The sequence below is a fragment of the Adiantum capillus-veneris genome, chromosome 1, assembly GCF_014529385.1.
Source record: "Adiantum capillus-veneris isolate H3 chromosome 1, ASM1452938v2, whole genome shotgun sequence".
NCBI lineage: Eukaryota > Viridiplantae > Streptophyta > Polypodiopsida > Polypodiales > Pteridaceae > Adiantum > Adiantum capillus-veneris.
This window is the reverse complement of record NC_140931.1, coordinates 80371104-80390790: the sequence shown is the minus strand read 5'-3', so window position 1 is coordinate 80390790 and position 19687 is coordinate 80371104. Positions and strand designations below refer to the sequence as shown.

Here is a 19687-nt window from a genome sequence, read left to right as displayed (position 1 = left end):
TCTCAGCGCTCGCGTGCATTTCCTTCCTGATGTCATCCCTCATATAGTTTAGCTCTGATTTGAGCATCACCTGGACCTTCTCCATCATTAGCTCATCATGTATCCTGGAGGTTTTCCCAACTCGTAAGGATCCTGGTGATAGTACAGTATCTCTGTTTCTCCATTTAAATGTAGCTGTCGTTTTTTTTGGGGTGGTGTAGCTATCTACACCCGGCCCCTCCCCTTCGGTAGGCGGATGCATCGAACCCGAGCCGCAAATGTGGGGTAGGGTACTAGGGTACTAGGGTGAGGGACTGAGAATAGGGCAAAACTGTCTCGTGCGTAGGACAGGACTTTCTACACGTAGAGGAGCTTGCAGAGCGGTTCAAAGCTATATATAGAGAGAGAGGTTGGAATCTGTGCCTGCGCGTGGCTCTTTGTCCTGCCCGTAGTTCCTGCGCTCCTCCTGGCTCCCTGCCCCGTGTGAGTTCCTCTGCCTTGTGTGCGTCTCCTCTGCCCTGCGTCCTATGTGGCTTGTGTGTGACCTGCACTTGCTGCCCCTGCAGAGTATGGTACCCTGCGACCTGCAAAAGAAGACCTCTGCTCTCCGCCAGTGGACCTTCCCCGCGTAGTGAACCTGCTCGTGTAGGAGATCAGCTCGCGTCGGAGAGAGAGAGAGAGAGAGAGAGAGAGAGAGAGAGAGAGAGAGAGAGAGAGAGAGAGAGATGAAGAAAAAAAGAGTTTTAACGTCGTAGGAAACTATCCCAAGAGACCTTAAAGATCTAGCCGGCGAGGAGAGTTGAACTTAAGACCTCTTATTCAAGAGGGAAATGGCATAACCAATCTACCACACTTGGGTGATAGAAAGGTTATATCATTTTCCTCTTTTTATTAGCACCCACACCCACACCCACACCCAAGAAGAAGAGAGTTTTAACGTCGTAGGAAACTATCCCAAGAGACCTTAAAGATCTAGCCGACGAGGAGAGTTGAACTTAAAACCTCTTATTCAAGAGGGAAATGGTATAACCAATCTACCACACTTGGGTGATAGAAAGGTTATACCATTTTCCTCTTTTTATTAGCACCCACACCCACACCCACACCCACACCCACACACACACCCAAGAAGAAGAGACAGAGAGAGGGGGACTGACACGCCAAGTTTGAGATTGCTCTAATTAACTTTGCCAAGATGGGTACAAAGTGATAGCCCTTGGGGCTGTTATATACTTGTAGAATGTTGTCTGATCCGAATCTGACCCAAGTAAATTTTGTCAAATAGGCTATAAACTGGGCATGCTCGCATGAGATGCATAACTTCTATGTCCCATTTGCAGCTTATAGTGGATTGAGTTGATGAAATAGCTGAGGTAGAAGCAGACATGGACACTCTAACAATAGCCAACTACTACTAGATATGCCTCGGAGAAAGTAGCTGTTGACCGTTTTTCAAATCTACATCGGTTGATAAATCGAGGCTCGTGGATACCCACCAAACTAAGACTCTGCTTTCTTGAATAGTGAACACATCCTGTTTATTGATCCTTGAAGAGTGAACACATCTTGTTTCCATGTTACTCGAACAGTGAACACATCCACCAATCTGATATTGAGAACCATGAACACATCATGCTGAAGCCAAGGTTCCAAAGCTGTCTTCAACGAAAGAGGGGCACTGTGGGAGCGTATCAATGTTGGATTGCGGTCCTTTATCATTTTGAAATATACTTCACAGATGTTAGAACATGTGAAGGCTATTCTGTGTGCCAAGCAGATTTGGAACCATTCAGAGTCTATCCATGAGCACGTTACTCCTATGAGGCGTGTTTCTTTGCAAGTTCAGTTGATCAACTTGGATGCAGCTCGTGCTACTTCCATGAGGGCCCATATCAACTAGAGGGAAGCATTGCAACACATTTGTCCCAATTACCACCTTTGTACTTGGGTTTCTACTCTTCATGATTACAAGTGGAAGACCGAAGTTCTCAACCCAGATGCACTGGTCCCTAAGTCGGGCGCCGGTACTTCTTCATTTATTGATGATCACTGATATAGCTGTCGGGGAGTCGCTCTACAATCTTGCAACCATGCACTGAAGTGCCCCCCTAGGCACTCTTTTAGCCAATCGGCAGGAACAACATCGTCAATCTCTAGCATGCAGGTAGCATTGGCACGCCGGATTCCGTGCACACTACCAATGAAATCTGCATCTATCAAAGAACTCTCTCTACACAGGTATAGAGACACTTTACTGGGGAGAGCTAGAGAGAGGCAGTCCCAGAGACACATTACAGATTTCTTTTCACTAGATATGGGACAGCCAGAGGAGCAGCCACCACTGCAGAGCTCGTCCCACACTCATTCGACCACTACTGGCACTCTCATCGACCGAGCATTGGAGCTACAGAGATACAGACGACCGCGACTGAGGAGAGGAGCTACACAGCATCGACGGAGACTACAACAGAAGATTCGAGCCATACTCTCTCGACATCCAGAGTGCAGATGAGGATGGATCCTCACCATTTCTTCCATCTTTGTTTCACACACTGTTACATCCAGTTTACCGGGTACCTATTGTATCAGCTGCTACACCCACGTAGTTTTAGATTGTAGTAGTAGTAGTAGTATTTTGTTCCACTTCTAGTTCTTTTCTAGTTCTTTTGTACCCAGACATGGTATTAGATTCACTATTTTGTAACTGATTGGTCTCATAGGTCATTTTGGCCTTTTGAAGACGTTAATATAACATTTCATTTCATTTTCTCTCTCTCTCTCTCTCTCTCTCTCTCTCTCTCTCTCTCTCTCTCTCTCTCTCTCACACACACACACACACACACACACACACACACACACACACACACACACATGCGCGCGCGCGCGCAGGCGCACTCACTTCAATCACTGGTTCAGTTTTGGTGCCCTTCTCACAGTAAGGGCGTGGACAGTTTTTGATGTCTTACGGCTCATAGTTTGCAATTAGTCACTGTTAGTCTGAAAGCATTACTTTTAACAAAGGCCTCAGAATTTTTTTTTGTGATGCTTGTTTACTACCCCCCCCCCCCCCCCCCCCCCACACACACACACACACAACACACACACACACACAAAAAAAAAAAAACAATATCAAGCTTTTCAAATGTTTACATGGTATTGAGGATTTTCTTGAAAAGGCGACCTTACTGTGAACATATTATCCTGGATATTTGATATTGAAAAACTGAAAGTGGCCTCAGCTAAAGCAAGGATGTGCCTTTTTAATGGAGCAATATAAGTTTAAAATTCTACGATGTGAGACAATCATTGTGTTTTATGTACTACTTTCCTTCAAGTGCACTGGTGGTGAAGCATTTAAGGGAGTTTTGTGTCTCCAGGACTTTCCATCTTCTTTACAATTGGTACAAAATGCTTTTTGCTCAGATACAAGCCGGATGTTATTAAAGGGGATCTGGACTCAGTACGCTCAGAGGTCAAAGCCTTCTATGAACAAATCGTAAGCTCCCAAACCCCCTTTTTTTTTTTTTTGCCTTGTTCTGTCGGTCGTGGTATGCTCACAGGAATCCAGTCTCATTCCATCTTAATTGAGGTACTGGTCCTAGTAGGCATGGCTTTGACTCACCTTTCTCCATCAAAATAATTACGTCTTATTCAACATGTGGTTTTCTAGATTCGGTTGCATGCATGTGAATTATTTCGATATCAAGGTTAGCGCATTTTTCAGATGTCCTAGTGTGTTCCCCACAATCAAGTGAATTCCCAGCCATCACACCCAATTGATGAAGAAAGAGCTCTCAAGGACTCTTCCAAGTGCATGGATGCCTATGAAGGAAGATTTTATTGCAGACGACCTCCGAGGCTCTTATTTAAAGGCCCTTGGCCAAAAAGCAACAGAGTACAAAAGCTGGCGTCCATGAAAAGCTACTGCTAAAAACATGGTGCCCAAAAGCAATTCAACTTGCATAAAAATCTTCCATGTCAGCATGCAGAAATCCCGGCCCGTTTTCCGCAATCTGCCACATCAGCAGTACGGCCGTATGCCATGTCATCATTGACGGTCTCTGGTCTCTCTCTCCCTGATCAGTCTTCAGCTGGCGGCCACAACGCCGTGTTTTATGGAATTTGCCATGTCATCAATATGGCCGTGTGCGATGGCATCACTTTTGTGACACGTACTGTAAGGGATATGGGAGGAATTCAGTCATCCTTGATTATAAAAATCCAAGGGAAGGCACCAAGATGTAGTACTCTTTGACCATATCAGCTTCCCAAGCCGTCACTGCTTTGGTGCTCATACATATCTAAATACCGTTCGTAGGCTATGAAATCTCTGGCCTCAACCAGCGCCTGCTCTTGTAAACATCATGAAGAGAAATCCTGTCCAGGGCTATCATGCAAGATCTGTAGTGTGTATCTGATCATTGGTGTTCCCTACGGCCCTACCTTGTGTAGTAGAATAATGCATGAAGAAGATATATCAACACATAATGGGCCATCTCTCAAAGGAGAGATCTCCACGGGCCTAAAGCATAGAAGTCAGCTGCTAGCCACATGGATGCTGGAACGTTTGATGGTGATGCAAAGCCCCCAAAATAATCAAACTGCTTTGCTAGTCAAGGAGACTCCATATCTTGTTGTCTGACAGCTGTGCTTATTGTGATAGGAAGGAGTCAACAAATTGCAAAACTGGACGTCCAAAGACACCTCAGGCTGATCCTGAAATGCCTCCAACTGTCGATTTTAGTACTATAGTGGTGCTCGCGGATGCGATCCCATCCCATCCGGCACATAGTGCCCTCAAGGAAACCCCAGTCAACTTTGTCATACGCATTCTCAAAATCGAGTAGTAGTAGTACCACAAGATCCTCTCCTTGGAGATGTGCGAGGGCAGTCACCTCCCAAAAGGTAAAAATGTTGTCAAGGATGCTGCGCTCCTTGACAAAGCCTGTCTGTGTCTCATGTATGATGCTCTCAAGTAGGGGCTGAATTCTCAAACTCAGTGCGCTAAGATTTTGTAGGCTAAGTTGAGAATGATGATTGGTGGCCATTGCCGAATCTCGTCCAAGGAGCCTCCCTCCTTGGGGATAAGATAGATCAATCCCTCACTCATGCTGTTTGGCCTCTCCCCAGTGTGCAGAATGTCTTGGTAAGCACTACAAAGGTCTCGACCAAGCACCTCTAAATACTCCAAGAAGAAGCTGGGAGTCAAATCATCCTCCCCTAGGTAGCTACCGAGAGGAAGTTCCTTTAGGGCCTCCTATAGCTCCTCTAATTGGAGCGGGCTCTCAAGCCTTTGGTGCATCTCCTCAGTGACTAAACAAGGCATCTGTGCCCACACATGTTCTCTGCATGCATCTCGATGCTCTGACTGTGGCTCGATTGAAAGCAACTCACGATAGAAGTCAGTAGCAACTGCACGCATATCCTTGGACTCTTTAGCAATAGACCCATCGGGCCTCCTCAGGTGGCCAACATTGGTGTGCCATGGCGAGGACCCACAATCTCAAAAAACTCACCAATACACCCGAGTCCACTGAGAAGCCTGACGATGAAAGGAAAACTCGTGGCGCCGGTCCTCGATGGTGATTAGCTCCTGGCGAGCCTACCGCATTTGCTCCTCCATCCAAGGCCTACCTTGGTGGCGCTTCTACATCCGCCTTAAGGATGCAATGCACCATCGGAGTCGCTTCTCCTCCTCCTTGGTCGCAGTCAAGCGAGTATCAGACTCTTGGGGAAGAAACGACTAAGCTCCACAAGGCCATTGGCCACTTTAGTAGCAGGGTCACTGTGACATAAAAACGCGTTTTGGCCCTCCGAAACTCCGAAAAGGCGAAACGGCTGAAACGTTTTGGCGAAACGGGCGAAATGAGACGATGTTTTTTTTTTCTCCCCTTTTGACTGCTGACCCAAAACGGGTGTTTTAGGATTTTTAAACCCATTACAAAGCCTTATGAGGAGGATTCTAGCTAGTTTTTTATTGATATTTGGGCATTTTGTGTAGTATGGCCAAAACATAACTCATGTATTATTGGTCTTTTGGTAAGGACTTAAGATTCAGATCATGTATAGGAACGGCTCGTGTGATTTGAGTCATGATTCTTGTTATGAGAACATGAGTTTAGACATTGTTATTTGTTTTGCCGTTGTAATTTATCATGGTTTTGGCTTGGCTAGGTATTTCAATTTCAGCTCTTACCTTGTTCACTCGTGACTTAAGTCTCACATCTAGATTTCGGTATTTCACCTGTCTTGACAGGTGAATTTGTATGTATATTCAATGTATAATTATAAGTACATACATGTAAAACAAAACCTGTGTTTCGCTTTCTCTGGGCTCCGAAACGAAACGTTTCAAAAACCTTGAAACCCCGAAACGCACGAAACCCCAAAGCACGTTCAAATACTTTGTCCAAAGTGCCACAACTTGCTCTCTGAGCTGTGTATTTAACCAAATTCTCTTTGGGATGTGTAGCATGACATTGCTCCTCCTCTGTCTATCTGACACAGTTAGAATCGGTGGCAAATGATCGGAAAAGTAGTCCTTGCCAAAATGCAAATTGATCCGACCATGTCATATTGTGGTCCCTAGCGTAAAAACGACCTATCCTAGATAGATTCATGTCCCCTACTTTGCGGTCAGTAGAACAAGAGAAAGAGAGGCTATTCGAGGGCCGTACAAAGCTTGCATGCTGCCATACATCCGAAATCCTCAAAGTCATACATAGGCGCTCCCAAGCAGCCAACTCAGCCCCGCGAACAATAGCGTGGCAGCTGGCTGCCCCCAGTCCTATCCGAGGGGTCCTCCTGCATGTTGAAGTCCCTTCCAATGCACCACTGCTCTGCATTAGGCAAGGACTCCACAATATGTCACCAAACTCAACCCGTGCACTTGCATGATTGGGGGTATAAATGTTCAAGAAGCCGACAAGGCTACCTTAAACCTGCATGGTGACCCACTGGGCCCTACCTGGCACAATGATGCCTCTGCCCACAATGGCCTGCTGCCATGAGTCCGCAATAGTCATACATACACCTCCTTGAATGCCGCCAGTCCCAAAAGCGGTTGACCAAAATGTCTCATACTGGCCTCACAGATTGTGTCCACAACGCCGAATGTGGCTCTCACACAGATGATGCTTTTGTAGCATAAGAATAGCAATAGGTTCACCCACAAGGCATCTCTGGAGCTCTTGTCTCAATCGACCCCGATGGCGCACAAACTGTGCGTCTCCAAGGCCCTTGATATTCTTTGAGGCTTGTTTGGATAGGGAGTAATCGGCATCCGAACGACCCCGAGATAAACGAGTCTGCATCACATGTCCCACAAAGGCCCAAGATGACCGTGCAGTTCTCTGAGCCACATCCTTTGCCCAAGCGTCCTTATGAGTGTATATATAGCGAGGACAGGATTGTGCATTTGAAAAAAAACGAACAATTATGTGTGTGCAGTCTGTGGCATCAAGCAATGTCACATGTGCTGGGAGAACTCAAGGGCCTGAGTTTGAAGCCAACCAAGTGTCAAATCCAAGGTCCAATCTTGTTGGTCCCAACCACAAAGTGGAAAAGAGTATCCCATTGTATAGTCTAGAGCATCGTACCGCGTGTCGCAAGAAATTAAGTCAGCATGGGGGTCGCCAAGAAACCAAATGAAGGCATAGCTGAAGAGGTCCCAACGTCTGCTGATGTCGAAACTGGAGAGGCCCCTTAGAATAGCCCCAAAGGCCAAGGTCTCAACCAAGAGGGGAGGTTGAAGAAAGGGATGCCTCTCTTGAACCAACCTACTCACAACAAAAGAGTTGCCCAAGGAGCAGCGTGCAATAGGAATGTGCTCGGATCGAATTGATGATAGTGAGGGTGAGATTGGTGGTGAGGGGGGGATTGGGGATGCCGGGTGTGGAGAAGCAAGGGCAGGGGGGGGGGGGGATGGGTTGGAGGAGGCTTGGGGGAAGGGTGTGTGTGTGGAAGGGATGGGGCGGTGTAACAAACTTGGACACTCTAAGTCAAGAATCAACTGCGGCAGCACCAAATAACCACTTCAAAACAATTCACAGATCACAATAGATTTGCACTGGCCCGGCGGAGTTCCGTGCCTAGAGATATTGGCCCCAAAGACTGGCGCCCCTTTCGGTATTTCTTTTTATATTAATCAATCATCAAAGTACAAGAGAGCGGTTAGGGTTTCACTCTCAGACTCTGCATCCAGATGCTCTGAGAAGTGAGGCCCTCACCACTAATTTAAAGGTTACAATGGATGCCCAAAAGCAGAGCCCCAAAAGCTTCAAATCAAAAGCATCAGTTCTCTCTCTCTCTTAGAGAGTCTTTTCTCTTTTTTTTTACAAAAAAAAAAAGCAAAAGCAAAATTCGCGTCGCTCATCATTTTCCTTTTTTTTTTTTATAATAATAATCCGCCTCCGCGATTTCCGGAAATTAGGGTTTTTGGCAAAATTTAGGGTTTGCAGGAATTTTAGGGTTTTTGGCAGAAATTAGGGTTTCTGCTGTCCGCCACGTCATCACTTTGTGACATAACCCCTCTTGAAAGCATTGTAATCGACCGCGATTACGCCTGCAAAACCGACAAAAGCCATAAACCGTCTTAGCAAACACTGACTGTTAGTACCTACGTACTAGGAACACACATCTAGCACATGTACAAAATCGACAGTCACATCACACGACATCACAGGACATCACCAGACATCACAGGACATCACATGACATTCAACATTCATTCGGATCTTAGACCATGATTTATCGGCAATGTAGCTAGCAATCACATCTAGGTCCAATCGGGACCTCATCGATGTCCGATTGACTAACCTCTATTGCAACCATGTCTATTCGAGATCAATCACACCAAAATGCTACAGTCATTTCGGCTATCAGTTCCTGCACTCACAAGAAGTCAAGAACAAATCAGTATCATAATCAGGAATTCCATTTCATAAAGTCATCCAGCAGAATACTATCAGCTCTCTGTATCCCTGAAGCTCAAAGAGACATCAGTGACTTTAGTATCAAAATCGAGGCATCTGTTGACAAAGGAGTGGAGTAACTCCCCTCTTGTGCATCCCACTGCACCAGATCTTCGGCCAAGCTGAGTTTCTGGGTTCCGTTTGGAGTAGACTATGCTAAACCAAAACATCGAGGTAAAGTTTCACAATCCGAGGAGTATCTGCTAGGTCCTCCTCCATCCACTTCGCATCAAATGCAGGAAAGTTCTTGAACTTAACCAAGAACCGCCTTCAGACTTTACCTTTCTTCGTATCATTATGTGCCAAAATCTGTTCAGGAACAAGGATCTCCTCGTTTTCTTCCACTTTGGGTTGCTCATCAGGCTCCCCATCATCAGGCACATCACCCTTAACAGGTTTCAAGAGACTCACATGCAATGCATTGTGAATCCTCCAAGTATCTGGCAGTTTCAATCGGAAGGAGACATCATTTATCTTGTCAGTAATCTGGAAAGGTCCGTAGTATCACATACTAAGCTTTGGAAAAAGCCTCTCCTTTCCCTTTTTCTTTCTTAGACGTGCCTTCTCAAAAATAAGAGCACCCAATCATCCTCCTTCAGTTTCAAGTCGCGACGATGGCGATCCGCTGCCTTTTTCTGTCGTTCTTGAGACTTCTGTAAAGTCTCGCGAACCTTGGCAAAAGCCGTATCCAAATCTCGCGAATATTCATCCGCTTCAAATTTCTAATCTTTCGTGCTCAGGAAGGATGGAACCTTCTCAGCAGTTTCAACAATCTCACATGGCGTCTTCCCCGTCGAAGAGTGTATCGTGTTATTGTAGGCAAATGCCACCAAAGGTAAGTTCTTTTTCCATTGAGTCTTCTGATGCGAGATACAAGACTTCAATAAATCTAAAATCACTGAATTGGCAATCTCAGATTGCCCGTCAGTCTACAAGTGGAACGATGATGAGAACTGCAACCGCGTGCCAATGTTCTCCCAAATTGCCTTCCAAAACAAACTCATAAATCTGGGGTCTCTGTCGGAGACAATCGTCTCAGGCGTGCCATGTGATCGGAAAATCATCGTGATCATTTTGTATTCTCGGGAGATTAAAAAAAATGAAATCCATTTCAATACTTTCCCAGGGGTGGGTGGGTATGGGTAAAGGCTGGGTGGGTGGGTATGGGTAAAGGCTGTAACAATCCCTGTGCCTTATGCCTGTCAAACTTGACCTTCTGGCATACCAAGCAACTGCGCACAAACTCTTCCACATCCTTCTTCAGTCATAACCTTTTCCCTCAACGGCTGTGTAACGCACAACATAGTCTTTTTCATCAAGTAGCCTTCCCGAAGGGAGTATCCAGCTACTGTCTCCCCATCCCGTATCCGTATGAAAATATCTGCAAAATCTGTATCTGTGGCATACTGATCGACCATATCCTCGAAGCTCGTTTGATGTATCGCGGAAATAGCCAGAACCAACGGTTTTCGAGACAAAGCATCTGCCACCACATTCTTCTGTCCCTGCACATGGACAATCTGCAAGTGGAACTGTGACAAGATGTTCACCCACCGCATCTGCTTTTCGGAAAGCTGCTTCTGTGACAAGAAGTAGCGCAAACTCTGATAATCTGTAAAGACAGTAAAATCCGCTCTGAGTAGGTAATGCCGCCACTGAGTAAGAACGTGGATAACCGCCAAAAGCTCTTTCCCATAGATCTGTGCTGTCATCTCCGGCCTAGAGAACAAACGGCTCTCGTAAGCTATGACATGGCCTTCTTGCATCAAGACCGTACCCAGACTACGACCACAAGCATCACAATATACTTCAAATGACTTCTGCAAGTCCGGCAAAGTCAAAATAGGTCCCGTAGTCAATTTCTCTTTCAATGTCCGAAAGGCAGTCACCTCTGTGGGTCCCCACGAAAAAGGTACTCCTTTCTGTGTCAAGGTATGCAAAGGGGAAGCAACCTCTGCAAACTTTCGTATGAACCGCCTGTAGTACGAACACAGTCCCAAGAAGCTTTTAACTTCATGGACATTCTTCAAGTCGGGCCAATTACGGATAGTCTCTATCTTGGCCGGATCCATTTGCACTCCTGCGGCTGACACAATGTGTCCCAAAAAGTGTATCTCTGGTAGGAAAAATTCACTTTTCTTTGCATTAATCACTAACTTGTGATCTCATAATGCCTGAAAGACCTGAAGCAAATGATCTCTGTGTTCTTCCTCATTCTTGGAGAAAACAATGATGTCGTCAAAGAAAGTGCCAACAAATAGCCTGTACTCTCGAAAAATCCTATCCATCATCCGGTTAAATGTCGCAGGAGCATTGGTTAAGCCAAAAGGCATCACCAAAAACTCAAATAACCCAAAAGTCGTCCGAAAAGCTGTCTTGTAGACGTCTCCCGGTGCTATTCTGATCTGATGATATCCACTCTTCAAGTCAATCCTGCTAAAACATGAGGATCCCTGTAACCTGTCGAGTATATCATCGGACCTAGGAATCGGAAATCTGTTCTTGATGGTGATTTTGTTGAGAGCTCTATAATCGATGCACATTCTCCAAGATCCGTCTTTCTTCAAAACCAACAATACTGGAGAGCAATACGGTGAAGTACTAGGCTGGACAAGACCCTTTTCCAAGAGGTCTTTCACTGAGTTCATAATATTTTCATTCTGTACTCGGCTCACACGATAAGGTGGCCGATTCGGTGGCGTGCTTCCAGATATCAGATCAATGGTATGATCTTCAGGCCCTCTCAAAAGCAATCGGCATGAGCGTGGAGAAAAAAAATCTTGGCGTTCTTTTCTTCAGGTCAAAACATTTTCAACTTTTATCCATCGTTCAATTCTCCCAAAAGAATGAGTAAGAAAACTGAAGTTCATCAAGTACAATCTCTAAGCCCTTCATTTATCAAAGTCGCTTTCTCGGCCCGGTAGTCAACCACGGCGTAGTTCTTGTGGTACCAAGGGATCCCGAGTAGAACGTCACTCGCGTGCCCTGAACACCCCTGTCATTGCAAACGAAGTTTGCCAATGCTCGGTGTAATGGCAACATCCCATCCGGGTGCCAGTCAAACTACCTCCGCCTGTGGCGTCAGTCTGTCGGGCGTAGTTCCAAATCGAGCCGCCAATTCCAAGTGAAAAGAAGTTGGCCTTGGCTCCTTTAAAAGAGCTTCCTGATCCTTCACTTTGCCCCGAAAGCGGCAAAGTTTGTACTTTCATTCATTAGATTCGGTGCAGGTCCCACGCCATGTGGTACCAGTTCTGCTTTTCTATCTGCCTTTTCTGCCACATTCCTCAGCTGCTCTCGAAATCTCGGATCTGTCGTCGTCTTTATCATTCTGTTCTTTCTGTGCCTTATCAGGGCACTTTGCGGAAATATGTCCATGCTCCCCGCATCCAAAGCACTTCCCCTCTCTGATGAAGCGAGCTCTCTCCTCAGGAGTAAGCTTGGGTTGTGCATCCTTTTTCTCTGGCTTGCTCTTTTTCTTTCTACTTTCATTCCCAGAAGTCTGTTCGGCTCGTTGTGTCATGGCCTCATCTGTGGAGTAGGTCAGACTGCCAAAGTGAATGGCAAAGCCCCGCTTCGCATGACTCATCAACTCCCGAACAGAAGCTGACTTCTGTTCCAAGCAGTGATTTCGGATCTCTGTAGGTAGACCCAAGGTAAACCGCTCAATCTGTTCTCTGAACGAGATCTTCTTGAATGAAGAGGCGGGTAGAAAAGAGTTCCAGAATCTTTCACAATAAGCATTGATTGTATCTTTCTTGGTCATCCGAAAATGGTTCCAAGCAGCTCGTACATCTCGTTCATATTCTTGCGTCAACCAAGAAGAAATAAAAAGCTTCTTAAATTTCAGCCATTTAACTGGCGCAGTCTTGTTTAAAAGAAGCGTGGACCACCAAGTACGAGCATTCCTCTTAAAGTAAGAGGCAGCTCTCTGAATCTTGGAGTGCTCTGAATAGCGTCCTCCCGCGAAAGCGATGTCAAACTGCTGTATAAAAGACAAAGCCTTCGAAGCATCTGAGTATCCTGACAAGTATCAAACTTGATCGAGTGGCCACCTTCCTTAAACTCTCGGACTTTCTTGCTTTTATCTTCGAGAAAGTCATACTAGTTGGCTTTGTAAAAATTCTTCTTGTTCGCATAAAACTTTCCGTCATCGGAATCTGAGCTGTCTGTAGACGAGTCCTCAGTAGAACTGTCAGTCTCTGGGCGAGATGTAGCCTTCTTTGCCTTTTTCTTGCCCGTTCCGAAGCTTTGTGTCTTGCTTCGCTTTTGGCTTTTTCTGTCTTCTTCGCTCTAATCTGAAGAGCTAGAAGAACTGTCAGAAGAAGAAGAAAAAGAACTGGGTACTCCTTCAAATCGAACACGCTTCTTCCGTTTCTTTGCCTTGTCAAATGTCAACCGACGACCCAAATATCCCGGGAAGTCAGTGCCTTTCTTCTGCTTTTTGCCGTGCTTTTTGTCTTTCTTTTGCACGTTGAAAAGCTGAGCAATCCGTGCATCAACCACGTTCTCCAGTTCCTGCTCCGTATATTTTCTTGGAGGCAGAAGGTTTCTTGAGAGCGGGTTTCGGGAGTGGTGTTGTGGTTCTCTGCCACTCCATCTGTACCTCTTCCAAAGAGGTTTGGTTCATATATTTTGCCATCTTCGGGTCCTTGGCAAAATTGAGCATTATCTTTGTTGCATCGCCAATCAATTGACGACGCTCCATCTCTCTTTGCTCCGCCTGAGTAGGCCGAGGCGGGCCATACTCTCTGTTTGAATCTTCTTTGTGATCCCAGCCCGCATCTCCAGATGCAGAGGGAGTCGACTGATCATTGCCTGAAGCTATAGGTGCCGCGGAAAAAAATTCGGGGATCGGATTTCCCGTAGAAGAGAAATCGGCCGTGCTCTGATACCACTGTAACAAACTTGGACACTCCAAGTCAAGAATCAACCGCGACAGCACCAAATAACCACTTCAAAACAATTCACAGATCACAATAGATTTGCACTGGCCCGGCGGAGTTCCGTGCCTAGAGATATTGGCCCCAAAGACTGGCGCCCCTTTCGGTATTTCTTTTTATATTAATCAATCATCAAAGTACAAGAGAGCGGTTAGGGTTTCACTCTCAGACTCTGCGTCCAGATGCTCTGAGAAGTGAGGCCCTCACCACTAATTTTAAGGTTACAAGGGATGCCCAAAAGCAGAGCCCCAAAAGCTTCAAATCAAAAGCATCAGTTCTCTCTCTCTCTTAGAGAGTCTTTTCTCTTTTTTTTTTATAAAAAAAAAAAAGCAAAAGCAAAATTCGCGTCGCTCATCATTTTCCAAATTTTATTATTATTATTATTATTTGTTAATAATCCGCCTCCGCGATTTCCGGAAATTAGGGTTTTTGGTAAAATTTAGGGTTTGCAAGAATTTTAGGGTTTCTGCTGTCCGCCACGTCATCACTTTGTGACAGGCGGATCCTCCTGCATAGATGAGGTGGAGGGGTCTGGGAAAGTTTCCTGCTGTAGAGGTCCAAAGCGGTTTCTTGTAGGAATCCACCTCTTGGCGAGGAGCAGTATCACAACCACCCGGGCGAGGTGCTTGACTCTGTCTATGGTGGCCACGGATCGGGTGCCATCCCTCCTCAGTGTGGCTATCTGTCGCTGTTGAAGCTGGGTATGTGGGGGTTTCCGAAGTCCTGGCTGAGGGGACCTCGGAACTCGGTGGAGGGCGAGCCCTAGGGGCTTGTGTGGCTGTGAAGGTAGCTGAGCTCTCCTGCATTTACAGGCCCTTGCAATATGGCCCATCTATCTGCAAATGAAACACTTGTTTGGGAGAGGCCCGAATACTCCACACTCTATCTGATCCAACCACCACTCACCCAAGGCAGTAAATTTACCTTTGTCTCTAGAACAAGAACTCGCATAGTGGGTAACCGTGTGGCCTTGGCCACGATTGATGCTGAAGTGCACGGGTCCTCCAAGACCGTCCCAAGCATGGAACCAATACTCGAAGGTAAAGGAAGATATTTCCGGCTGAGGCTTGGGAAGGAGCTTGAGATAGGAAGATCTACCTCCTCCTCCAGCACATCATTTGAAGTCGGGTCGAAGCCATGGTGCCACTCTCTGAAGTAAGCTCTAGCTGCGCGGATACCTCTATCTGGTAATAACCTCTCCTGAGAATTTGTACATCAATGATCTTGCCCAATTCGGTGAGGAGTCGGTCCTTAAGCAGTCCCAAACCTCGCCTCTGCTGGGCTGTGTGCCAACAATCTTGCAAATGATCGAGGTGGCTTGGAGCCGTTCCACCTCGGCTATCAAGCTCGCTTACTCTGCTTGCGAAAAAGAAAGTTGAATGGTCCGCTCCACGGTGTTAGACGAGAGGGCTTCAGCAGAGTCCCTCCAAGAGGAAGCAGGGGCTGCCATTCTGTGTTTGCTCCCGTAAAGAAAAGGACAGGGGTGTCGATGGAGGCCACTAGCAGGTTGAAAACAACCCAGCAACAGTCCGCGAGGGCGAAGGGGGGATGCATCGGGTTGGGTGTGGGGGCAACGCGAAGCACGGAGAGGGGGGGGGTGGGGTGCTGCAGCGCGAGGGTAGGGGGAGGCAACGTGCAAAGGGGATGGGGAGAGCAGCGAGCAATGAGCTTGGAATTGCAGTTGTATATAGCAAATTTCATTATGTTTCATGTAGTTCGTAGATGGAAGTACTAAATCACATTGATTATGCTAGATGAGACTAGCAAGTAGGTGATGATGTAGTGCATTTTCTAGAGAGAATTAGTAGCTCACGAGGAGTGTTGATATGTCAAGCTCAACATGTACTACTCCTAGATGACTATCACCAACGGTCATCATTACTAGCGCTCCTTGGTGGATACATATATCTTTGCCAGTGATACTACAACTGGACTACACCGACTTAGTCTACCTATTGGAGTGATGGCACACTTATCCGTCCAGCTCACTCACTAGAAGTTCACACTAGACCGTCGTACTATTTCCCTTATGTTGTATTTTCTCTTCTATGCATATTAGGCTTCTAATCTTTAGTTAGTGAAGAAGAAGAAGAAGAAGAAGGGTTTGCCTCCAGCTCCGTGTGTGTGCGCGTGCTTGCAGGAGCTTAAGCTTTCTCCTTCTCTATCTCTTAACATGGTATCAGAGCGTGGTGTCTGAGGAGCTTGGAGTAGCAAGCGGGAGCAATAGAAGAAGCGATCTCGGGATTCCCAAGAGCCCCAAAAGCATGTGCTACTAAAAATATGGCGCCTCCAAAAGCATGTGAAGGCAATTGCTTTCATAACTACTAAAAGCTACCATGTCAGAACTCTACGCTTTGCCACGTCAGTACGTGATCTGTGCTGCGTTTTGTGGCAAGATTTGCAACATGAATCTTGATGTTGATTTCGGTTACTCAATTCGCCGCATTTTGCGGTGGGATTGGCGATGTGAATCTTGATATTGATTTTTCTTGTTGGTGTCAAGTTGACGGTCATGCCATGTCATCATTTGGTGGCATACCCCCCCTTAAAAGAAGAGTAATTGCCCTTGATTATGCTTGCAAAATAGACAGTGGACAACACCGACTCTATGCATATATGCATTTGACCTCTCAAACCATGCACTAGAACAACGATAGTAGTCGTTGAACAATCACAATCACATTCATATCATTTACCCTGTCGAGATCTCAGACACGAATTGCGATCTTAAGGACTTTTTTTGCAATCATATTGATCGTACTGAACTCTGGTGGATTTCTTGATCTACTAAATCTTGCCATTTTTAAATTCATATCACCTCTCAAATAAACCAAGAAAAAATTCTGAAGACATTTCATCTTACACATACTCAAACAAAGAGACGATTGTAAGAGTATATGAATCATTGAGTTTTTAAGGAATTCCAACCATAACATTACACATCATGGTCAACAATCTATGTACATGTCTTAAAGTCACTCAATAGAGTACTCTCATCTTGTCAGCACCCCCAGAATGTCAAAAACAAATTGGTTGACTCTATTTACTTCTAGGTAATTTGTGACAATAGGAGTGGAGTAGCTCCCCTCTTTTGCAACACACAACGCACCAATTCAACCTACTAATATGGCGTGCACTTTCGGAATAGTTGTAGCTAAACCGAAAGCCTCAAGATAAAGCTCTAATATCTGAGGAGTATTTGCTAAGTCCTCCATCCTGTCACAAATTGCTGATGTGTAAAGCCATTGAAGACCCGGGCCTCCTTGCAGATCCCGGCCGAGGGGCATGAACCCTAGAAGAAGCAGAAGTAGCAACAGCAAAAGAAGCAGCAACAACAAAAGAACTTTGCCCAACTTGCAAAGTCTTGCCGAGTGGGTGTTCTTAAGATGAGTTCCCACCTACTTATGGGACCTCGTTCGATGGGGCCCAGGGGACCTAAAGCCATTGAAATAAAGCGGGATAAGCACACACACTCAATAGCGTGGAGCATGATGACGTGACAGCAGTAAAGATGCTCCGAATTTCGCGCTGACATGTTGACGTGGCAGTTGTACTTACTCCCGCAATTTACATTGATAACTGTACGAATTTTCGCAAAACAAGCTGGCAGCTTTTGGACCAATTACTTTTAGAGTTCGATGCTTTTCATGTAACTGCTTTTCATAGACCAAGGGGTTTCAAATATGATCCAAGGGCTCATTCTCTAGCATGCTTCCGCGTGAAGGTGGAGACGATGGAGTACTGGCGTTCTACTGAGTTCAAGCAATATAAAGAAATACTGAAAGGGGTGCCAAGGTTTGGGGCCAATGCTCTCTTGGGGTGGACCTTCGGCACTCCCCCGTCTCGTATGTCGTGCATCTCTTTCAGTTCAATTGTTATTTGAAGTGCTTAAAGTTGTTTAGTTTGTTCTTTTCCGTTGGCACATGGTGCCCGTCCCCGTGACAGTGGTATCAGAGCTTCATGCGTTTGCGTTTTTGAAAGCATACCGGTCCTACCAAAGAGCAGACGGCAAGATGGCGCTTCCAGATTCTACATAATTTTATGAAAAAAAAAATCTTTGTGTCTCGACTCTGACTTATTAGCCACTCCCACCCTTACTCCATCGTGTATCGAGCGCACTCCCGTCTTCATCGCTTTGTCTTACGGGGCATAAGCCATAAAGATCACTTGCAAGAGAACGATCAAATTTTTTTGTCGAGCCACCGTTTTCTCAGAGGCAATGCTATGCAGTGGTGGAAGTCTACCAAGCGGTACACTCCAAGGACTTGACAAGCTTTCAAGAAAATTTTTGCCCGAAGTTACATGACATTCGATATTTTTCTTCAGAGTGCAGCTTTGGTAGATGGGGGTGTCTTGAAATGCTCGCTAGCAGCCACGAAAACCCTAGCAGATTACGACTTGAAATTTTTGGACATCTCTCACTAGGAGTCGCTTCTCAAACTGATAACCTTGGAGGCCCAATGTGATTGCTGTAACTTGGGCTACCATCACCGTCACAGAAACATTGTCGAGGCCTGTTTCGACTATTTAAGAGCTTATGGACCATGCTATGGTCGGCTATTATTGGAAGAAAATTAACCCTAATTTTGGTGCAGGTTTCAGGATGTGATTTCGAGCTTGACTGAGGTCGAGAATGCTTTTTCAGTTTAGCAGTTTTCTGAATTTTGTTTGAGAATCTGTTTGGTGATCTTGGTTGGAATTTGTTTGAAATGGAGGGTATCTGTTTTAAACTTGTCTTGGTGCCGATTTGAACTGTTTGACTTTGGTTTTGATACTGGTTTCAATGATTTGCGAGTGGAGTACTAAGAAATAATGTTTGAGAATGCTTGCACATATTCATGGCCCGGACCCTTGTGGTTATTTGCGGGGGGAGTATTGAATGTTTGAAAAGTGCTGTTTTCATTGATGGCCCGGACCCTTGTGGTTATTTACGGGGGGAGTATCAAGAAGTTCGAGCAATGGTTACTCTCAGCATCTCCAAATGACGCAGGCTATGGTTTGGGGGACGTTTGGTTGTAAAAGGCCTCTATATCTTATGGCCTGGACCTTTTTAGGTTGTTTGCGGGAGGAGTGATGAGGGAGTCATTGAATAGCTCATGGCCTGGCTTGGATGGTTATTTGCGGGGGGAGTGTTCATCGACGGCTTTAAGTTTCTGTGTCTTGTAACATGCATATTTGAGCGTTTGTGTTGCATTGTGATGTGCCAACCACTGAATATTTTTAATTGGATTAGATTGCTTGGGTATGTAATTTTAGTGCATCAAGACATGTGTTGGAGATGAGCGTGGTCTGGGTGTGATGGCTAATTTTACTACGTTGGAATATCAAGAGCTCTGATCTAGAATGAGAATATACTCCTTATTGGATGAGATTTTTTTGGGAAGCCAACGACCAAGGATATCAAGAGCTCCAATTTGGAATGAGAAACTGATTGTCCCTCGGAAATTTTTGAGCTAACTTGAGTTGTTTTGCAGATATACAATAATTGCAAACGATTACGTTCTTTCAAGAAGGGGGGATGTCACAAACTGCTGACATGTCAAGCCACTGAAGACCTGAGTCTACTTGCAGATTCCGACAACCGAACTTCGAAGGGCCTAAACCCTAGAAATAGCAGAAGAAGAAGCAGCAGAAGAAGAAGAAGAAGAAGCAACGGAAGAAGTTTTACCAACTTGCGAAGTCTTGCCGAGTGGCCTATTTTAAAGACGAGTTCCCACCGACTTACGGGACCCCGTCCGATGGGGCCCAGGGGACCTAAAGCCATCAAAATAAAGCGAGACCAATACACACAATCAA

The 19687-nt window shown here is 45.6% G+C and overlaps 1 protein-coding gene across 6 annotated transcripts in view; it reads left to right on the top strand.

The window, feature by feature from the left end:
* The window catches only part of LOC147465045 (thiamine pyrophosphokinase 1-like), a 59318-nt gene that overhangs the window by 28146 nt on the left and 11485 nt on the right, over window positions 1-19687 (top strand). For 5 of the 6 annotated variants that reach the window (XM_086517730.1, XM_086517723.1, XM_086517716.1 and 2 more), the window contains one exon: window positions 3403-3475. In XM_086517730.1, coding sequence (XP_086373856.1) covers window positions 3403-3475 — 73 coding nt within the window. Of the gene's footprint in view, window positions 1-3356; window positions 3476-19687 lie in introns of all 6 variants that reach the window. The other variant, XM_086517750.1, reaches the window with a different exon arrangement.